Source organism: Rhamphochromis longiceps, linkage group LG16 (genome assembly GCF_057381845.1).
Source record: "Rhamphochromis longiceps isolate RC_006_pf linkage group LG16, R_longiceps_female_GT1.1, whole genome shotgun sequence".
Classification (NCBI taxonomy): domain Eukaryota; kingdom Metazoa; phylum Chordata; class Actinopteri; order Cichliformes; family Cichlidae; genus Rhamphochromis; species Rhamphochromis longiceps.
Window position 1 is genome coordinate 9,502,745 of NC_140572.1, and position 21,436 is coordinate 9,524,180.

The following is a 21,436-nucleotide window of genomic DNA, read 5'->3' on the forward strand; positions in this document are numbered from 1 at the left end:
TCAGAACATTTTGCTCTACATATTTGAGTTGTTTGCCATGCTTGGTAAGTCATTTTTTCAAAGATTGTTTCAATTATTATTATTAGCTTTTACTTCTGTGGCTCTTTGGAGTTGAGACAAAGCTGTGTGAAAGGCATTAGCCATGTTGCTCGGTGATAGCATAATATTCTGTTTTAGCTAGCTGAAAGGTATTGTTTGCGGGCAAATACCACAGCCTTGAAAAAAAGCTTGGATGTGAATTTTCAGTCAAACTTTTGGTCAAATACACCTAAAACAATGTCTAGAATGTGAAATGTTGGTATAATGGTGCTGCTTGAAGCCTGAAAACGATCTCCCATAAAAAAAAAAACGAGCAAACAGCAGTAGCAGGCATCCTGACTGGATTCTACGTTAGCATAGATCCCTCCAGAGTTTTGTGCACACGGTTTAGGTAAAAATTAAAAAGGTTGAGGTTTTACATTTAGTTCAGTATTACCTGTTGCCTGTGTCCTTGTCTTTTGGGAAAAATACTTTACACAAGTAATGTCTCAAAGAGGATTCCTTTTTTTTTTTTTTTACTGTGCTGCAATTGTTTACTGGATTATTTGTGCCATTAATTAGTGTCAACTAATTGTTATTCAATCTCCGCACAGGATATGCCTGTAAAGATGGAATATGGGGGAGAGCAAAAGTGCGTTGAAGTTCCACAAAGGATGAATGAAGGACATGTATATTGTATTGAAGAAATAAGTGATGAGAATGCTGTTATTTGCATTTACCATGTCAGACCTTTTGATAAACAAAATTCTAATGAAAGTGAGAATATGTACACTGTTACATCTTTCAGAAAATGTTTTGAAATTGTGGTGCACAGTTCAGAATAAATGTTTTTCAAAAACCATTGCGTCTTTTTAGTAAATGTTTATTTCCAAAAGAAATTTCTAGAAGTTCAGAACAGTAAAATTCCCGCTTTTTAGAATGAATTAGAAGATAACTCTTACGTAGTTAAACTAAAATACTCTTTGAGAGTTAATATATAAACTCTTAACACCAAGTGTTAAATTATCAACTCCAGACAGATTTGGTGTTTAACACTAAATCAGAGTTAACGTACCAACCCTCCAAAAAGAGTTAAATTAACACTCTCTGGTGTGGACCCATATAGACACTTTAATAGTGTTGAAATCAAATCCGACAGTGTTAATTTGGACATGCTGGATTTGCTGTGTATTTGATGATGTTGGTGTTTGGCTTGATTGTCAGCACAAAGAGGGAGAGAGAGGGAGATGGAGAACGAGGACAGAACAGAGAGGGAACAAGAGCCAGGTGAGACAGACATGTTAGTCAAATGGTTGTTTACCAAAAGTATCACCGTATCATAGGTACTCATGTATCTCGTACCTAGTGTTTCTTTTTAGGTTTGTTATTTTTCAAATTCCATATTTATTAAGTTATGCAGGCTTGTTTGCACAACAAGCCTGCATAACTTTTGCATAACTTTTGAACAAAACTCAAAACAGAGCCTATTATTCTTTCAGTCATTTCTAACACCACAGATCTGTGCATGGATGAATCACTTCTCCTCCTACCTGAAGAGGGAGGCAAAAAGATCCCAAATCTGGGCCACTATCAAAGGGTGCAACCTCCATTCCCTCTACTCCCAGGTTCAGATGGCCCAGAGCATGGGTGACTCTTAGAGACACCCATGCACCATAACAGGTTTCTTCTCTGCCTGTTTATGTAAAAGATCACTGTTGAATTGTTGGTCCTGACTAGGAAATGCTGGCCCTTCAGTACCAGACAAAAAAGCTTGAGGGCTAAGAACACCGCTGTGGCAGCACAAGAACAAGTTCTGAGCACAAGATCCATCGGGCTGGGGTCTACTGCACAAGGTAAGACCTCAGATGCAGAAAGTGTAAAGATGCCCCTGAGACAATCTAGCACATAGGTGTCAAACTCTGGCCTGCGGGCCAAATGTAATTTGGCCGGGCAGGGCATATATGGACCGCCATAACAAAGTGGCTGGCATAGTAAACAGAAACATCTGTGCCAAATATGACGTCGAAGTCCCGAGGTCAAAATGTGAGACGCCCCCTGGGGTGTTGGAGAATGACCAAGCTAAGATCCTGTGGGATTTCCAGATACAGACGGACAAAATGGTGATGGCTAACCAACCAGACATAGAGGTGGTAGAAAAGCAGAAGAAAATAGGCGTAGTGATAGTCGAAATGATAACAAATGACAGCAACATTAGGAAAAAGGAACACAAGAAGCTTGAGAAGTACCAAGGGCTCAGAGAGTTTAAGAAGATGTGGAGGGTGAATGTAACAGTAGTGCCAGTAGTAATCAGAGCACTCAATGCAGTGACTCCCAAGCTAGGCGAGCGGCTCCAGCAGATCCTGGGAACATCATCTGAGATCTCTGTCAGATGCTGTTCCTAGGAGTGCAATCATAGGAACAGCAAAGATATTGTGCAGGACCCTGAAGCTTCCAGGCCTCTTGTAGAAGACCCGAGTTTGAAGGGGGCCACCTATATTTAGGAAACTTCCCTTTTTGTTTATCTGTGTTATCTTTGTCTAATATTAACATTTGGTTTGATGACCTGAAATATTTAGGTGTGACAAAAATACAAAAAATGGGAAATCAAGAAGGGCCAAACACTTTTTACACCACTATAGTTGCCTGCAAATAGACTTACTGATTCTAATCTCCTAAGTCCTGCCATTTTCCATTGTGCAGTCTGCTTTCCTTGCCTGTTTCCTAGTTAACTTTCAAAACTTTTTGCTTGCCCATCTGAACTTTGTCCTGTGTTCCTGTAAGGAGTTCAGAATTGACAGGCGGTCACTCACTTCCCTAGAATCGTCTCATTTCCATTTAATTCAGATTTTGCCAATATTAACAGTTGCCCCATAATGCTTTATATTGTAAGGTAAAGATAATACAATACAACAATACACACAAACAATCAGGTGACCCCTATGCGCAAGCACCTGGTGACAGGAAGAAAATAAACCCCCTTTAAACAAGAAGAATCAGGCTTACGTAGGGGCAACCATCTACCCATTACCGGTTGGGGTGAGGGGAGGAAGACAGTACAAAAGTCATTCTGTAGAAGAGAGACAGAGATTAATAATAACTCTTTAAATGCAGAGTGATGTACAAGCACATAGTGAGTGAAAAGAGGTGAGTAAAGGAAAAGTGCATTATGGAAAGCCCCCAAGATTCTAGGCCTACTGCAGCATAACAAAGGGAGGATGTTGTATTACCTGATCCAGCCCTAACTGTATGCTTTGTTCTGTAAGAACTACTCCAATGTTTAACATTGGTATATGCTAAAGTCATGTGTGGTAGATTGTCGAAAAACAAGTGTAGCAGCTTACATAGACAGAAATCTATCTGTCTTCTCTTTTTGGACAGAGAAGACATATGGTTTGAAAGAGTAGTGAAAGAAGCCATTTATGTCCACTATGAGCGACCATCTTTGAACAGAGGCGGTGGCTTACGACACCAACTGTCTGCCATCTATAATCCAGTTTTGATTTACTGTGACCTTCACAGTACAATTCCCTGGTGGACAAAGCAACCTAATAAAACCTTTCACAGAGTAAGATGATTCACTGTGCACATTTGACTGATGAATGTACTCCAAGATATATTTCAAGTTCAAATACCTGTAAATGAATGAAGGAAAGACAACATAGGTTGCATATTGGTGCAGTTTTGTTTTGTTATTTGTTATTCTTCATTAACACTGCTGGTTTTATAATTTTTTTTCAAAGTATTAATGGATGAGGTGTTAAATGCTACATATTTAACTCTAGATGGGTATGTTGAAGTTAACAAGTACAGATATGTTTATTTTTTCATTTTCTTTATATTATATAGTTTAATAATCTGCAGTAATTCTACTATTGTGTACATAATCTGGATTCATAAAAACCTTCATGAGCCGATGTACACTTTCATTGCTGCTTTGCTGCTGAACTGTGTTCTTTACAGCACAACTGTTTACCCCAAACTGCTGATTGACTTTTTATCTGAAAAACAAGTCACAACATATTCAGCCTGTCTCTTTCAGTTTTTTATGTTTTACACTTTAGGCAGTTCAGAGTTCTTTCTCTTGGCAGCCATGGCCTATGACAGATATGTGGCTATTTGTAAACCTCTGCAATATCAAACTATCATGAGTAAAACCACTGTGAGTATTTTCTTGGCTGTAGCATGGCTTGTACCTGTTTGTCACATTGCAGTCTTAACAGCTGGGAGTGCTGAAGCAACATTGTGTAACTTTAACTTAAAAGGAATATTTTGTAATAATGCAGTTTACACTCTTCAGTGTGTCAAGTCACGATTAATTACTGTATTTGGAGTAGTTGCTTTAATAGATCTTGTAATATTACCTATGCTCTTCATAGTTTTTACATACTCAAACATTTTTATCCTCACTTATCAAAGCTGTAAAGACGTGAGGAAGAAAGCTTTGGAGACCTGTTTACCCCATTTGTTAGTTTTATTTAGCTTCTCCTGTTTAAGTATCTATGATGTAAGCATAGCTCGAGTAGAATCAGATTTTCCCAAAACTGCGCGATTAATAATGACATTACAAATAGTGCTCTATCATCCATTGCTTAATCCATTCATTTATGGGCTCAAAATGAAGGAAATTTCTAAACAGCTAAAAAGATTTTTCTATCATGCTAAAATCATTTCATGTATTAACTCTGAATGCTAAGGTGCCACAATTTGTTTTGTAATAATTTTCTTGCCATCATTGAAAATGCTTTTCATTTAATAAAGTAATTCAAACTATTATTCAGAAAAGTACAGGAAAAAATAAACCATGCCGTGTTCATCTGTATTTGTAAATAAATTGAACATAATATTATTATTAAAGTGTATTGAAGTCTGTTGTTATGCTCAGTAAAATGCTCATGTGAATAGGGTTTAAGACCTATGGTTAATTTACATTAACAGCTTTTGGTGACGTATTTAAATACAAATATAAATTGCCTTCTTTTATGAAAGGTTCACCAATTCCAAGATAGGTAAGAGGATAAGTAATCAAATAAACTATCAGATTAATTTTGTCAGACTTTCATATTTTATTTTGGATTTTTATAACATTATTGGTGGTTCTTATATATGCTGTGTAATAGAGATTTTCCACTAAAGGAATGGGTGGTAACACTTTATAAAACTGTGATAGCCGCAATAGCTTTATAATAACTACATCTTCCTCCCTTGTCACAAATCATGGGCCAGTGTAATTTATTGCCGTCTATCTTGAATGTGCATAAAACATTTGAAAAAGTACAATCCTAATTCCAAAAAAGTTGTCATATAAGAAAAGAATCCAATAATTTGCAGATTATTTACCACCGATTAATTATTCATAGATCACAGTAACAAACGTGTAAAATGCTTAACATGAGATTACTACTTATTTTACAATATATTAGCTCATCCTAAAAAAAGATAGGATGTGAGCAAAAAAATGGCTGGAAAAGCAATCCACCATCCATCCATTTTCTTCAACTTATCGATGGCAGAGTGATGGGGGCAGCAGCCTAAAAAGAGAAGCCCATACCCTCCTGTCCCCAGCCACCCCCAGCTTGTCTGGGGGAAAAGCAAGGCATTCCCTGGACAGCCGAGAAATATAATCTCTCCAGCATGTCTGCCCCAGGGCCTCCTCCCAGTGGGACATGCCTGGAACACCTCACCCAGGAAGCATCTAGGAGGCATCCTTGTCAGATACCTGAACCACCTCAGTTGGTTCCTTTCAATGTGAAGGAGCAGCGACTCTACTCTGTGCCCCTCCCAAGATGCTTAAACTCCCCCACTTAAAGCAGGAACTTGTCCCTGGCACATAGTGGGCACTCCAACCTTTCCTGGCTAAGGGTCATGGCCTCAGATTTGGAAGTGCTGATTGTTATTCCCACCGCTCCACACTCGGCTGCCAACCATTCCAGTGTGAGCTGGAGGCCATCACCTGATGAAGCAAACAGAACCACATCATCTGCAAAAAGCAGAATTGAGATTCTGAGACCACCCAAGTGGGAGCCACTTGGCTATGCCTAGAAATACTGTCCATAAAAATTATGAACAGAAAAAGGGCAAAGGGCAGCCCTGGCGAAGTGCAACACCCAGGAGAAATTAATGCAAGTTATTGCCATCTATGGGGACCAAGCTCTTGCAACAGGTGTATAAGGATCAAATGGCCTGTAGCATTGGGCCAGATACCCCATACTCCCTAAGCACCTCCAACAGTATACCAAAATGCCTTTTCCAAATCCAAAAACACATATAGTCTGGTTGGGCAGATTCCTATGCACCCTCATGTATCCTCGAGAGGTTAAGCTTGTCCAAGGTTCCAGGACTGGGACAAAAACTGCATTGTTTCTCCTGCATTCGAGGTTTGCCTAATGAACCGACTCTCCTTTCCAGCACCCTGGAGTTAGACTAGACTTTCCCGGGGAGGCAGAGAAGTGTGATCCTCCTATAGTTGGAGCATGCCCTCTGGTCCCCCTTCTTGAACATTTGAACCACCATCCCGGTTTGCCAATCCAGAGGCCCCTTGAACCAAGACAGCCCTACAATACTGAGAGCCTTCAGGAACTCAGGGTAACCCCAAGGGGCCTTCCACCAAGGAGTTTTTTAACTGCCTTCGTGACCTCTTTCCTGGACATAGACAAGGCATCCCCCTTGTACCTAAAGTCTCAGTGGGATTAAGGAGGTCTTTGAAGTACTCCTTCCACTGCCCGACAATATCCTCAGTCGAAGTCAGCACCTCCACCCCTACACAGTGCAAGTAGAGCACCGCTTTTGCCTCCTGAGCTGCTGTTGGTTAGCCAAAATCTCTTCAAGGCAGTCTGAAAGTCTGTTTCCATGGCCTCTCCGAACTCTCTCGCACCCAGTTTTGCTTCAGCCACTGCCCAAGCCACGTTCCGCTTGGCCCGTCAGTACCTATCAGCTGCCTCTGAAGTCCCACAGGCTAACTAAGCCCAAGAGGACTCCTTCTTCAGCCTCATGGTTCCCTTTACCTCTGGTGCCTGCCATCTGGTCCAGGGGTTACCACCACGACAGGCACCAACCACCTTGTGGTCGCAGCTCAGTACAGCAGCTTCAGTAATGGAGGTGCTGAACATTGTCCGTTTGGACTCAATGTCTCCAACCTCCCTAGGAATGCTGTTGAAGCTCTGCCAGAGTGAGAGTTGAGGGTCTCTGCCCCTGGCTGCTGCCCAGCACACATTGCACCTGACCCCTATGGCACCTACTGCGCGTGGTGGGACTACAGGAGACGGCACCTCCTGCATGTGATGAGCTTACAGGCCACCACCCACAGGAGTGGTGCTAAAAAGAAAGCGCTCAAAGAACTCTAAAGGAACATTTTGCTATTTAATTTAATCAAAGATTTTGAAAACAATTTTTGGAAAACATCAAGACAATGGTCAAGCCAAGGTGGATGTTGCACTAGGGATCACCTCTGAGCCACTTTCTTGTTAACAAGAATAGGTAGGTTGGTAAATGGGGCAAGGCAGGATGAACTACAATGTTCGCAAATGACATTGTGATGTGTAGTGAGAATAACTGGAAGACAGTCTGGAGAGATGGCGGTATAGACTGGTTAGAAGAGGAATGAAAGTCGGTAGAAAAAAGTCAGAATACATGTGTGTAAATAAGAGAGAGAAAGGTGAACATGTAAGAAATCACAAGGATAAATAAGTTAAATACAGGGGATCAACCATTCAAAGCAATGGGCACTACCCAAGACAGGTGAGAAGAGAGTGCAGAGTTGATGTATGTTTTGGGGATGGTGGCTCTGATAAAAAAGACAGAAGGTGAAATGGTAGAGTTGAAGATGCTAAGATTTCCACTGGGAATGACCAGGAGCAACAAAATTAGAAATGAGTATCTTAGAAGGACAGGTCAAGTTAAGCAGTTCGGAGGCAAAGCTAGAGATTCAAGATTGAGATGATCTGCACATGTGATGAGGAGGGATAGTGGATATAAAAGGATGGAAAGGGGATGTTGAATGTGGAGCTAACAGCCAGAACACAAAAATGAAGTTCACAGAGAAGGATCTTGGATATGGTGAAGGAGGATATGTGGAGGGTTGGTGTGACAGAGGATCTTGCTCGAAATGAAGTGAGGTGGAGACAGATAATCGACACTGGCAGCCCCAAAATGGAGTAGCCCAGAGAAGACAAAGATCCTACGTGATGTACTGTATTTCAAATTATGATTCATCAGTCCATAATTCCTTCTTCCAGTCTTCAGTAGTCTGCTTCATGGCCCAGGCAAGCCTCTTTGTCTTATTCTGATGTCTTAGCAATGGCTTTTTGGCTGCAGCTAGTCCTGTCAAACCTGCAGCTCGAAGTCCTCTCTTCACAGTTGAAATGGAGACATGCTTACTATTACAGCTTACTACTAAGCTGTGCTTGAAGCTATTGTCCATTGAACCACTTATCATGCAAGCTGTTAACTCTAGGGAACTTGTCCTCTGATTCAGTTGTGGTTTGGGGTCTGCTTGACCTCTTCCTGTCAGAGTTTGCCCCAAATTTCTGAGTGCCTTTTGATGGTGAAGGGAACCGTACTTACTGACACCTTGACTTTCTTTGCAATTTCTTTGTAGGAAAGACCTAAATTTTTAAGTGTTATGCTGGTCTGTCTCTCTTCCACTGTTAATTGCTTTTTTCTCACCTTTTTTGTGCAACACACTACTTTCTGCAACACAGGATTTTGGGAAACCCTACCTTTTTTTTAACCTCTTGGAGTTCATCACTTACCTTTGTAACCTTTCAAGCTATTTATTGGACTTGAAAGACTTGAATTGGAATAAATAATTGAAAAAAATTGGTGTGTTCTAAAAAGAACCCTCACTGTTCTATAAATTTGTCAATTAATTATATTCTCTAAAGTAAATTTGTGTAAATTATGGAATTGTTACGGTGGCCCTGAGAGGCCAAACGGACTGCAACTTAAGAAAACACCAGCAATAAGAAAAACGCTGTAAAAGCACACAAAACACAATGGAAATAGGAAAAAAGAAAACAGAAACAGAAATTATCTTAAAGTGCATTAACTATTTTTTCTCCCCACATTGCATTGCAGTGTGCATGATGTCGATCTACATGAAATTCTCTTAGCCTGAACAGAATTACATATTTAAATATAGGACTATATTTGCTGTTATTTTATTATCATTTCTGCCGGTCAACTAATTTTTTCTTCTTTAAAATTTGTTTTTCAATTAATACCCACGTATGTATGTAGTAAAAGAGGAGGAGCCAGAAAATGTACCCGTGTAAGTAAGGGCTAACCACTGTCGGCTTATGTCTCCAGAGGTTGAACATGGTAATAGGTCTTTGTGGAGAGTTGAATGAGATATATGGAGCTTGAAGTTTCATTTCATCACATATTTGGTCTGATTTGAACAGTTCACTTTCTAAAGATGAACACACACCAAGTTTAGGTATCTATGAATAATAATATTTTATATGTACTAGTTTTAAACATTCTGCCTGTTTAAAATTTTAGTTTGTAATATCTGATTTTCATGAATGCTGAAATGAATATAACATATATAACTTTTGGTGGTCATGTGGAAGTGGAGAAATACAGATATATTTATTTTGTAATTATGTTTATGGTATACGGTCTAATAATTTGCAGCAATTCCACTATTGTGTGGGTCATCATAGTTCAAAAAAGCCTTCATGAGCCTATGTACATTTTCATTGCTGCTTTGTTAGTGAATTCTGTTGTTTTGAGCACTGTCATCTACCCGAAGCTTTTGATTGACTTCTTATCTGAAAAACAGATTATTTTGTATCACGCCTGTCTTTTTCAAGTATTCATGTTTTATGTTTTAAGCAGTTCAGAATTCTTACTGCTGTCAGCCATGGCTTATGACAGATATGTGTCTATATGTAAACCTCTGCAATATCCAACTATCATGAGAAGAACAAGAGTCAGTATTTTCCTGATAATGTCCTGGTTTTTACCTGCTATTCAGATTGTAGTGCCAGTACTAAGAAATTCTATTACACCACTCTGTAACTTTACTTTGAAAGGTATATTTTGTAACAATTCTGTAAATCATCTTTATTGTGTAACTTCAAAAGAACTATCTATATATGGTATGGTTGTTCTATTTAATGGTGTACTTTTCCCCATGCTTTTTATACTTTTTACATACATAAAGATAATTATAGTTGCCTGTCAGAGTTGTGGAAATGTCAGAAAAAAAGCTGCACAAACCTGTTTGCCTCATGTGCTAGTTCTAATTAACTATTCTTGTTTGGTTACTTATGATATGGTTATAGTTAGACTGGAATCAGAGTTTCCTAAAACTGCACGTTTTATAATGACATTGCAATTTATAACATATAACCCTCTTTGCAATCCAATAATATATGGACTAAAAATGAAAGAAATCTCTAAAAACCTCAAAAGGTTGTTCTCTTGAACTAATGTAAACTATTGTAGACTTTTATAGTCTTTTGTTAAAAATTGTTTTTTAGTGTTTATTTAAGAGGTGTTAAATGATATCTGATCTTTGGTAGGTCTTTAATAAGACCTATCATTTCTGAGACATTTTCTTTTCAGTGTAAAAACTGATAAACTTCTCCAGCTATTCAAAGCATGTGATTCTGTTCAGTAATTTTTGGATTATTCATTAAAAAATATTACTATCATTACTCCTATTCATAATATTGTTTCTTCATATACAGTTTAAGGACATTTGAAATGATTGATTGAATGAAAACCAAAAATATATAGCTTTTTCTCTTTTGTATTATAATATCACAGATTTCTGTGGTCATAGTGTGAGATTCAAAAACTGGGCCTTTTCCTTGTGCAACAGAGAGCGGATCATTATTTAAAATTCTAAATGAAAGTAAGAAAATAGCAAGATCCTACCTGTCTGATATCACTTTTCCCATATAGATTTCTGAATAAAGAAATGTGTTCATAATTTTATACTGTGATTTCATATTTATTGGTTCTCACAATCAAATCCAAAAGCTGAGACTATGTATGAAGATAACTGAAAATATGGAGGAAGTAGTTTGACATGAGGACAAGTACATAAGGAAGCGAGAGAATTAACATGCCGAGGTATTTTTTATCTGTATTGCAGCCCTCTGTAAATGAAATAGGGTTCAGAATGCATATTGAAAACATATGGATTGACATCACCAAAAAATTGTAGGTCTGCCTAAAGTATATATTTTCCGTTTGATTTATATGTAGGTTTATGTGATTCTGAATTTCATTATGTGGTGTGACTATTGCGAAATGAGCAGTTTTTTTATGGAGATATAATGGTCAAATCTTGTAACTCTTCAGAGTAGTTTAAAGGATTTTGTTTTAATTACCTCACATGAAAGTAAACATTTGAATTAAATACATTTTATAATATAGCCAGTAAATATATTTTACTGAATTTCTAAATTCACATAATCAAATACAGGAAAAAACAGTCTAAAAATAACTATAATAAAAAGAAGTTTCTAAATGAATGTTAGATATATTTCAGTATTACACTATTAATCGGTTGTGTACCACAGACCTCTAAGCTGGAAGTAGTACTTAGAAGACCATCTCTTCACTTAGATGTTTTAGCTAATAGACTAATAGGCAACCTTACTGTTATCTCAAAAATTGTCGTAATTGTAAAAAATAGTTGTAAAATATGTAACTGTTAATCGTCAGAGAAATTGTTTATTTGAACAGTTTCAGTCATGTTTCAGAGCTCATCACAAGACAGAAACAGCTTTGGTGAAGGTTACAAATTATTTTCTAATGGCCTCTGACAGTCAACTCATCTCTGTGGTTGTCCTGCTTTACCTCAATGCAGTAAATTTAAATTTCACACACTAAGGTTATCACTCATAATACTCATAATATACTCATCACCAAATAATTTTCCAATATTAAATGGACGCTCTTTCGATCAGTGCTCTTTTTATGTAATTGGTTTACAACTAGTTTCATTTTTTTATTTTTTTCCACTGATGAATTGATGATTTTTTTAGATTTATTCCTGTAGGGCTGTAAAATTTTGGAGCCAAACAAAGGTTATATATTCTTATGTAAGGTTATATTGTGTGCGCTTGTGGTGTGTGTGTGTGTGTGTGTGTGTGTGTGTGTGTGTGTGTGTGTGTGTGTGTGTGTGTGTGTGTGTGTGTGTGTGTGAGTGCGTCTATGTGGTATGGATTGACATTTGACCTGCGCTGTACCTGGGCTCCGGGGACATTTCGACTTTTTGCTGTGTATTCATGTGTCCCCCTAAAACATGACTTGTAAATGCATTTTTAAGTGTCTAAATAATAATTTTTTCTACTTCTTATGAGGTCATTATTTATCTTTTGACCTGTATTTGCTTAAACTGTAGTGTAAATTCATTTATTAAACTATAATTAAAAGATTTTCTGATTTTCTTAAAAGTCCACCTATACCCCTCACCTGATTTTTGTGTATTCCAGTGTATTGCACAGCGACGTTTCGAGTTAGAGTGGATGTGTGTAGGTACTGCAATTTAATACACATTTTCAATACACACGGCCGGAAGTCATTGTGATTGGTAGGCTATATATATAGGCGGTACCTACAGGAAACGGCGCCACAACTTTCGCGCGCGTGCCCTTTAACAAGTGTATGTCGACGGCAATACGAAGACGGATTAAAAACACAAAGGTAAGCCTTTTTTAATGTAAAATGCACCATGACTTTAATACTATATGAAATTATAGGTGCACAGGCCTATATTAAACTGGTTTAATTTATGCTTTATGGACTGTTAGTGAGTCTTTGAAGAAGTAAAACGGCCCCAGCGTTTGTCATTGAGTAAATAAAATAGGGCTGACGACTAACCGCGTCAACGCGATAAAGCGGGCTAACCCGTGTTAGGATTTACTCGGTGTTAAAGCATTATTGTGGCTTAAACGTGTTAATGCCGACATCGCGACTAACGCGATTAACAATTAAACCAGCGCAGTCTGAGTCAAAATCCCTGATGTCGCTGTTAGCTAATTTCGGGCAGTTTGTCCAATGTCTGTCCATTCTGCTGACAGCCCTAAAATAAAAGCAAGGGTATAAGTGTATTTAGTCGTGTATTTATTTATATGCCTGAAGAAAAAACTTCTTACAGTTTTGATGCCTAAGCTTTCTCAGTACTTGTATCACTCTCTGCAGTCGCCATTACAGAAATGTCACATGTCGCCATTTTGAGTACTAGGCCTTTAACATTTTAAAAGAAGGCATAAATTAGGACTATGAATAAGTCAGCTGTGTTTATGCTGTAAACTACACTACTGCTAGTTCTGCTACTACTGATGATGATGACAATGATGACGATAATCGTAATACTTTATATGCTTTGGTAATGCAGCCAATCAAAACGTACAGGAGAACATGCGAAGGAGACGCATTCCTCCACGGGAGGATGCAGTCTGTCATGTTTCTGCTGGAAGGGACAAACTGGGACTTGATATCCACTACATAAATGCCTTCAAAGGTAAGTTGGTCTTTAGTTTGGATTAGATTTGGAGTTTGTCACTTTGTCTTTTGTCACTCACTTGGTATGCCTCTGCAATTCAGGTCGGGGCATTTTCACGACTGTTCCATTCCAAAAAGGAGACTTCCTTTTGGAATACAGAGGTAAACTCATAACAAAAGAAGAATGTGAGCGGAGACCCAGAGTTTATCATGACAGCCTGAAGGTGTTCATGTTTGAATTCAAGTTTGATGGAAAACTCTGGTGGTGCGTATTATATCAGTGTAGTTTGATTAAGATTAAATTACACATTGCTTTTGATTTATGAAAAAAAAAGCTTCCTAACTAACTAGTTAAGCTAATACTTTTTTGCCTAACCCCACAGTGTGGATGCATCTCAAGAAGATGGGTCATTAGGCAGACTTGTCAACGACAACCACATCAGTCCAAGTGCTAAGATGAAAATATTAAATATCAATGGAAAGCCCCATCTATGCTTATTTGCAAGCAGAGACATAAGTCCAGGCGAAGAAATAGACTATAATTATGGTGACTCGGATTGGCTCTGGAGATGCAAGGTATTTCTACAATTGTACTTTTTGGAACTGATAAATTGCATACCGTAAGCCATTTTTACATTTGTACCTACTCAAATTGGCTTAACGTGACTTAGGGCATCTAGTTTTTCACTGAAATTGAGTATCACCTACTGTGCCTGGGGTCACTATAGCAATGCAGCCGAGCATCCAGTGATATAAATGCCACAGCAAGCATGGACGTCAAGGTGACAAAATGCCTGCTCAGTCTATACTTTAGTGTTCAATTCAGGGATCACGCTGTTAATTTTGGTCGCTATTTCAAACATTTCAGAGTTTCAAAAATGATGGCTTGGATTTTCACGAAGGAGGCGCACTCATAACTTATCGAGTGACACCATTGACCAGCCACCTGGTGGCATTCAGTCTATGTCAAATTTTCTGATCACTTTGGATCACTTGGAACCTTGGTGCAGTAGTTACTGAAAAACTACATGGTACTATAACCTACTGGAAAAACAGGGGTAGGTACTAATGGAAAACAGGCAATTGTGATGGCTGCCACATCAAAGCCCTCTAAAAGCATTAAAAAAATATCAGCAGGTATGCAGAAATAAAAAATGGCTTTTGGTTTCTAAATTTTAACAGTGATTGATGTTTAATGTGATTCTACACAGCAAAATCTCCAGTGTTAAATTAACACTGGAGAGTGTCTATAAGGGTCCACACCTCTGAGTGTTAAATACAACACTGTTGAGTGTTAAATTAACACTTTTGACAGTGTTATATGTTTAAAAGTAACCTAGTCAGTTTTGAAGATTAACAATGGCTAACACTGAGCAGTGCTGATTTTCTAACACTGGAAAATAACTCAAAATGTTAGAAATATTCCAGTGTTAGAAAATCAGCACTGCTCAGTGTTAGCCACTGTTAATCTTCAAAACTGACTAGGTTACTTTTAAACATATAACACTGTCAAAAGTGTTCATTTAACACTCAACAGTGTTGTGTGGACCCATATAGACACTCTCTAGTGTTAATTTAACACTGGAGATTTTGCTGTGTAGCCTCTTTAGTTAGATTCATTTTAAATTTTGGCCCTCGAAGATAAATGGGCCCTAGTGACAGTTCGTTGCTGCTACAGGTGATTGTTTTACTCCTTTAGCAATGGCTTAAAAAATAAAGAAATCACACTGACTATTTGTCTCTTAATCATAGGGCCTTAAATTCTCTATACATGACAGTGAATATTTTAAAGACATTAGCTTGAAACTTATCTTTCTCATACAGTTTATTTAATGTTTCAAAAGCGTCTTCAAAAATGCACTGTATATTCATTTTCTATCTGTTACACACGAAGACTGAGACCAGCCAGATTCAGAAGACTGTGAGCTGCCTAAAGCCGCAACCAAACAGCTTTCCAAACAATGATCTGGACCTGAAACATCCAGAGCCTGAAAGGGTAAATATAATCCAGTGTACCACTTAATGAACTAATAATTTAATCTATCATCATTCTTTATGGATGCTGTGTGTGTGTGTGTTTGGCAGTCACCTGGGTGTGATGTGATTTACATGGACCGTGGCTTGTAGGTCCTTTTCATTGTTTCAAAGTGCAAGTCTGGATAACATCTGAGTGTGTGTGTGTTAACCACCCAAATGTGACTTAGGAGGACCACACTGTTATTGGGGGACTCTGTCAAAGTTTGCTTCATGGTGACATCACTCTGGTTTTAGGAGGGGTCTTCTCGTATTTTTTGACAGTTTGACCTACAGCATGCAGAACTGACTACATGTGCTTTGTTTCTATGTTGAAATTTTTTGAAACTCAGGCTTGAACATTAAGATAGATAGTACTATACAACTTCTTAACTTGTTTTAGGCACTTTTTACTGCTGTAGTGCATGGGTTCTCTCTGGCTGTGTACTCTGGCTTCTTCCCACAGTCCAAAGATGTAGCTTATGGGGTTAGGTTAACTGGTGATTTAAAACTGCCCTTTGGTGTGAATGCAAATGCTTGTCCTTCCATGTTAGACTGGTGATCTGTCCAGGTTGTACTGCCCTATGGTAGCTGGTATAGGCCCCAAACCTGCTACCCCACAATCCTGATAAGGATAAGTGGAAGAGGATGGATGATTGCAAAGGAATCAGTTGTTAATTATTGTAGCCAGTATTTTTTTCAGAAGAAAACATTTCTTGAGTGGAAAGCCCCCCCCCCCACGCGCACACACACACATGCAAATTAAAAACAGAAGCACAGGCCTGCCCAGTACAGTTGCAAGAAGAGCACTTGGTCTAATCTTTGTGCCATCTTTTCTTTGTTGCAGGATCTTGATGAAGAAATGCCTCAGCAAGGCTCAGAAGCCATGCATTCTTCTTCAGTGCAAGATTTTGAAGAGGTAACATTGACCTAGGACAGATTTTAATGAATGTTTCTCATGCACGATGTGTACCTTACGCTATTTGCCGATAGTGAAATGGTTTATTCATCCTCTTGAGTGATGCATTTTTAGTAACTGTCAGATTACTGTTCTTTTGTCTTCATTTTCTATCTGTTACACACGAAGACTGAGACCAGCCAGATTCAGAAGACTGAGCTGCCTAAAGCCGCAACCAAACAGCTTTCCAAACAATGATCTGGACCTGAAACATCCAGAGCCTGAAAGGGTAAATATAATCCAGTGTACCACTTAATGAACTAATAATTTAATCTATCATCATTCTTTATGGATGCTGTGTGTGTGTGTTTGGCAGTCACCTGGGTGTGATGTGATTTACATGGACGAAGTTTATTAGTTGATATCTGCAACTGAATTGAAAACACCTCACCTTTCCAACTGTCCAAAACAAATAAATGTTGCAATATTTTGCTAACAGTTTCACAATCATCGTCTGGTGTGCACAACAATATCATCTTTGGACAAGTGCATTCAGTGTGTGGGACCGGTTTCCTCCCTCAAGTGGCTTGGCTATAAGTGCAAAGGTGAGACATTTAGTGAATAGGTACAGTGTATAGTAAAAAGCATTAATAGAGTTCAACAAGTTAAGACTAGCTGAAATGAACACTGCTCCCTTTTTAATTAATGGGTGGTCACGTCTAATTAAAGAAATGTAGTATTACCTCATTGGTGCAGGACCTTGTAAAAATGGTATACTTGGGATTGTCCTCAATTCCCCATTCCATAACATAAACTGCTCAAAATAATAAAGGGAACACTTAAACAATGCGATGTTACTCCAAGTCAGAACACACTTCTGTGAAATCAAACTGTTCACTTAGGAAGTAACACTGACAACCAGTTTCACATGCTGTTTTGCAAATAGAGTAGACAACAAGTGGAAATTATAGTCAATTCACCATAATAAAGGACTGGTTCTGCAGGTGGTGACCACAGACCACTTCTCAGTACCTATGCTTTCTGGCTGATGTTATGGTCACTTTTGAATGCTGGCCGTGATTTCATTTTAGTGGTAGCATGAGACGGTCTACAACCCACACAAGTGGCTCAGGTAGTGCAGCTCATCTAGCGTAGCACATCAATGTGAGCTGTGGCAAGAAGGTTTGCTGTGTCTGTTAGTGTAGTGTCCAGAGCATGGAGGTGCTACCTGGATGTGGAGTAGGCCAAAGGAGGGCAACAACCCAGCAGCAGGACCGCTACCTCCACCTTTGTGCAAGGAGGAACAAGAGGAGCCCTGCAAAATGACCTCAAACAGGCCACAAATGTGCATCTGTCTGCTCAAATGGTCAGAAACTGACTTCATGAGGGTGGCTTGAGGGTCCAGCGTCCACAGGTGGGGATTGAGCTTGCAGCCCAACACCATGCAGGATGCTTGGCATTTGCCAGAAAACACAAAGTTTGGCAACTTCAGCACGGGCACCCTATGCTCCTCACAGCTGAAAGGAGGTTCAAACTGAGCACGTGACAGTCTGGAGATGCCGTGGGGAACGTTCTGCTGCCTGCAACATCCTCCAGCATGATCATATTGGCAGTGGGTCAGTAATGGTGAGGGGTGGCATTTCTGTACCTGCCAGAGAGCCTGACTGTCATTGGGTAACAAGATGAGGTCCTCGGACCCTTTGTGAGACCACATGCTGGTGCGTTTGACCCTGGGGTCCACCTAATGCGAGACGACACTGGACCTCATGTGGCTGGAGTATGTCAGCAGTTCCTCCATGACAAAGGCATTGATGCTATGGACTGGCCCGCCTGTTCCCCAGACCTGAATCCAATTGAGCACATCTGGGACATCATGTCTCACTCCATCCACCACAAACTGTCCAGGGGTTGGCAGATGCTTTAGTCCAGGTCTTGGAGGAGATCCTTCAGGAGACCATCCGCCACCTCATCCCGAGCATGCCCAGGCATTGTAGGGAAGTCATACAGGCATCTGGAGGCCACACACATTCAACTACACACTTTCATGCCATTCAACTACCTAAAGAACAAAGTATTTAATAAGAATAATTCCTTCATTCACATCTGGGATGTCCTTTTTTTTTTGGGGGGGGGGATTAGCAGTGTATGTGTAGTCATTAAAATATCCTTAAGTGTGAACAGTTTGGTTTTTTTTTTTTTTTCAGCATTTGACATTACTGCAATGCTTTGACAAAAAACTACTTCACTTAAATAGAACTGCAAAGCTAAATTAAGTCTATCAAAATGTGTTTCAGTTTGTTTAGGGGTCTGGCACAAATCTTGCCTTGCAAAATTGGCAAATCAGAATTGCCACCAGTCAACACAGGTGTGTATCCCATTCATATTTGGCTTGACTTTGTTTTTCAGTTTATTTTTTACCTGTCTAAAGTATTGATCAATTAAAATAACTTTTGTTCTTACATTCCAGAAAGAAGAAATTTCTGAATATTCAGGGGAGGATGGATTGCCACATTCAGTTCAGGATCAAATATCAAGCGATGATGATGGCAACCACAGCATATCAGAAGAAGAATATGTGCCAGATTCAGAGTCATATGATGAAGATTCAGATGAAGACATCTCATTATTGCCAAGCACATCAAAAGGTCTGCTATGCCAAAATGACATCTCCAAAGCGCATGAACAATCAGATTCAATGAATTTAATCCACAACTTGACAAAGGACAAGCCACAAGATAAAAGTGAGCTTTGCGAAACTGAATCAGAAAAAATGACTTTAAGTAAAAGAAATTACTGCTATTTTTGTGGCAAACCACAAGCTAAAATTTCCCGCCACCTGAAAACGCACAAAACGGCTCCTGATGTTGTGCATGCATTTTCCCTGCCTAGAGACTCAAACGAGCGTAAAAGTCTGTTAGAGAAATTGAGAAATAAGGGAAATTTTAAGCATAATGCTGCAGTTTTGCATGGTGGAGTGGGACCACTGAAAGTGAAGAGAAGACCCAAGATTAAAGCAGTAGAGGGAAAGTTCGCTCATTGCTTTTATTGTCAAGGGATGTATGTTCGCAAGGATCTTTGGAGACATGTCCGCAGATGTCCGAACAAACCAAAAGATGACACGGATAAAGAACCTGGAAGAACCAAAGTACTCGGCCTGGCTTTAACTCTGGAGTCTCAGTGTTATCCGCAGGTGTCAAGTGGAGTCTGGAAGGTTCTTGCTGTTATGAAACAAGATGAGATTGCCTCAGCTGTGCGAAATGACTTTACTGTTATTCACTTTGCCCAGTCCCTCTACAATAAACATGGACAAGACCCTACAAAGTATGATTATATACGACAGAAGCTTCGTGAAGCGGGACGTTTGTTGTTGTGTCTGCGCACAGAATTCTCAGTGCATAACATGGAAGAAGCTATTAAGCCTGCTAATTTCCAGAGAGTTGTGCAAGCAGTAAAGAAAGTTTCAGGTTTTGATGAAGAGACACTGTCATACAAAACTCCAAGCCTTGCGCTGAAACTGGGACATACACTGCATAAAATGTCTGACATTATCCATTGTCGTGCCCTCATGACAGAGGATGAAGCCCTAATCAAGTCCACTGATGCGTTCAAGAAGTTGTATGTCTCCAAATGGTCCGAGATGGTGTCTCACCGTGCCTTGAACACATTGAGTGAGGCAAAGTTTAACAAGCCATCAACATTGCCCTTTACAGAAGATGTTCGGATTCTCCATCACTACCTTCAAAAATCTGCAGAAAGTGCCTTTTGCAGCTTGGAGAATGAAGCCACAGCTCAGAATTATGCCCAACTTGCACAAGTTACACTCTCACAAATCATTGTGTTCAACCGAAGACGTTCTGGAGAGGTTTCAAAGATGCGCCTCAAAAGTTTTCTTGAAAGAGACAAAACAGCACTCCACACAGATGTTGCCATGGGGCTCTCAGAAATGGAACAGAGACTCTGTAACTATTTCTGTAGAATAGAAATAATGGGGAAAAGGGACAGAAATGTTCCGGTTCTGCTAACACCAAGCATGCTGGATGCTCTGTCACTACTGGTTAGTAGGAGGCCTGACTGTGGTATTTGTGCCACTAATATCTACCTCTTTGCAAGACCCCGATCAATGAGTCATTACAGAGGAATGGACTCCTTGCGTGTTCATGCACACCAGTGTGGAGCAAAGCAGCCTGAGTATCTAAGATCGACACAGCTCAGAAAACATGTTGCCACACTCTCACAAGTCCTTAATTTGAAAAACAACGAACTTGATCAGGTTGCAGATTTCCTGGGTCATGATATCCGCGTTCACCGCGAATTCTACAGATTACCAGTTCCCACAACACAGCTGGCCAAGATTTCCAAACTGCTTTTAACACTGGAAAAAGGACATCTTTCCCAGATCCAGGGGAAATCACTGGATGAGATCAAAATAGGTTTGTATTGAAAGGAGCAAATATTAGGGCAGTAGTTGAATATTATGCTTTATCAACAGAATTAAAACCTAAAAGCACAGACCATTCTGTTAAATGTCCATGATTTAAGGTTCTTGAAGTCTATTGTTTCATCACTTTGCAACATTTGGCAAACTGCAGAGTGGTGGCCTTAAATAGTAAAACTATGTACTATAATTTCCAGTATTTGTTCTGTATTTTGTCATATCTCGTTGTTAATGTGAGGTTTTTGGGGGGGTTGTGTTTGTTTGTTTTTTTGTTTTGTTTCCCCCCCCCCCCCCCCCCCCCCACAATTTCTCAGATGAAATTGCATTAAGTGATGCTGAAACAAAGGACAGTGAGAGTGAATCAGATGATGATGACACAGCACTCACAATGTCGGCGTGTGGCACCAGTGAGCCTGTACATGCAGTAGCTGATTCCACAAACACAGCGCAGCTCCAAGACACTGTAGATTGTGGTAAGTTACCACTAGCTTGGTTTCTGTGGATAAAATGTTTGTTACAAATATTAAAACTTAATCAAATTGTGTAATCAGCAGATGAAGGACCACTCACAATGCCTGCAGCAAGTGAGACTGCTGCTCCCTCTGAAG

The 21,436-nt window shown here is 39.4% G+C and overlaps 3 protein-coding genes and 1 long non-coding RNA gene across 4 annotated transcripts in view; all 4 read left to right on the plus strand.

Annotated features, from left to right (window-relative positions):
• The window catches only part of LOC146650601 (uncharacterized), a 30,096-nt gene extending 13,445 nt beyond the window's left edge, over positions 1 to 16,651 (plus strand). The window contains exons 6-8 of the mRNA XM_085383568.1: positions 15,377 to 15,478; positions 16,343 to 16,414; positions 16,583 to 16,651. Of these exons, the coding sequence (XP_085239694.1) occupies positions 15,377 to 15,478; positions 16,343 to 16,414; positions 16,583 to 16,651 (243 nt within the window). The remainder of the gene's footprint in view (positions 1 to 15,376; positions 15,479 to 16,342; positions 16,415 to 16,582) is intronic.
• Positions 3,764 to 4,711, plus strand: LOC146650602 (olfactory receptor 6N2-like). The gene has a single exon (XM_085384172.1). It carries the CDS (start codon positions 3,764 to 3,766, stop codon positions 4,709 to 4,711), a length of 948 nt encoding a protein of 315 aa, XP_085240298.1.
• LOC146650603 (olfactory receptor 6N2-like) lies at positions 9,536 to 10,447 on the plus strand. Its single transcript, XM_085384234.1, has one exon. It carries the CDS (start codon positions 9,536 to 9,538, stop codon positions 10,445 to 10,447), a length of 912 nt encoding a protein of 303 aa, XP_085240360.1.
• Positions 13,419 to 14,573, plus strand: LOC146650604 (uncharacterized). Its single transcript, XR_014907893.1, has 3 exons — positions 13,419 to 13,747; positions 13,866 to 14,058; positions 14,351 to 14,573. It is a non-coding gene; the product is annotated as an uncharacterized LOC146650604 (long non-coding RNA).
• Positions 16,652 to 21,436: the final 4,785 nt, after the last annotated feature.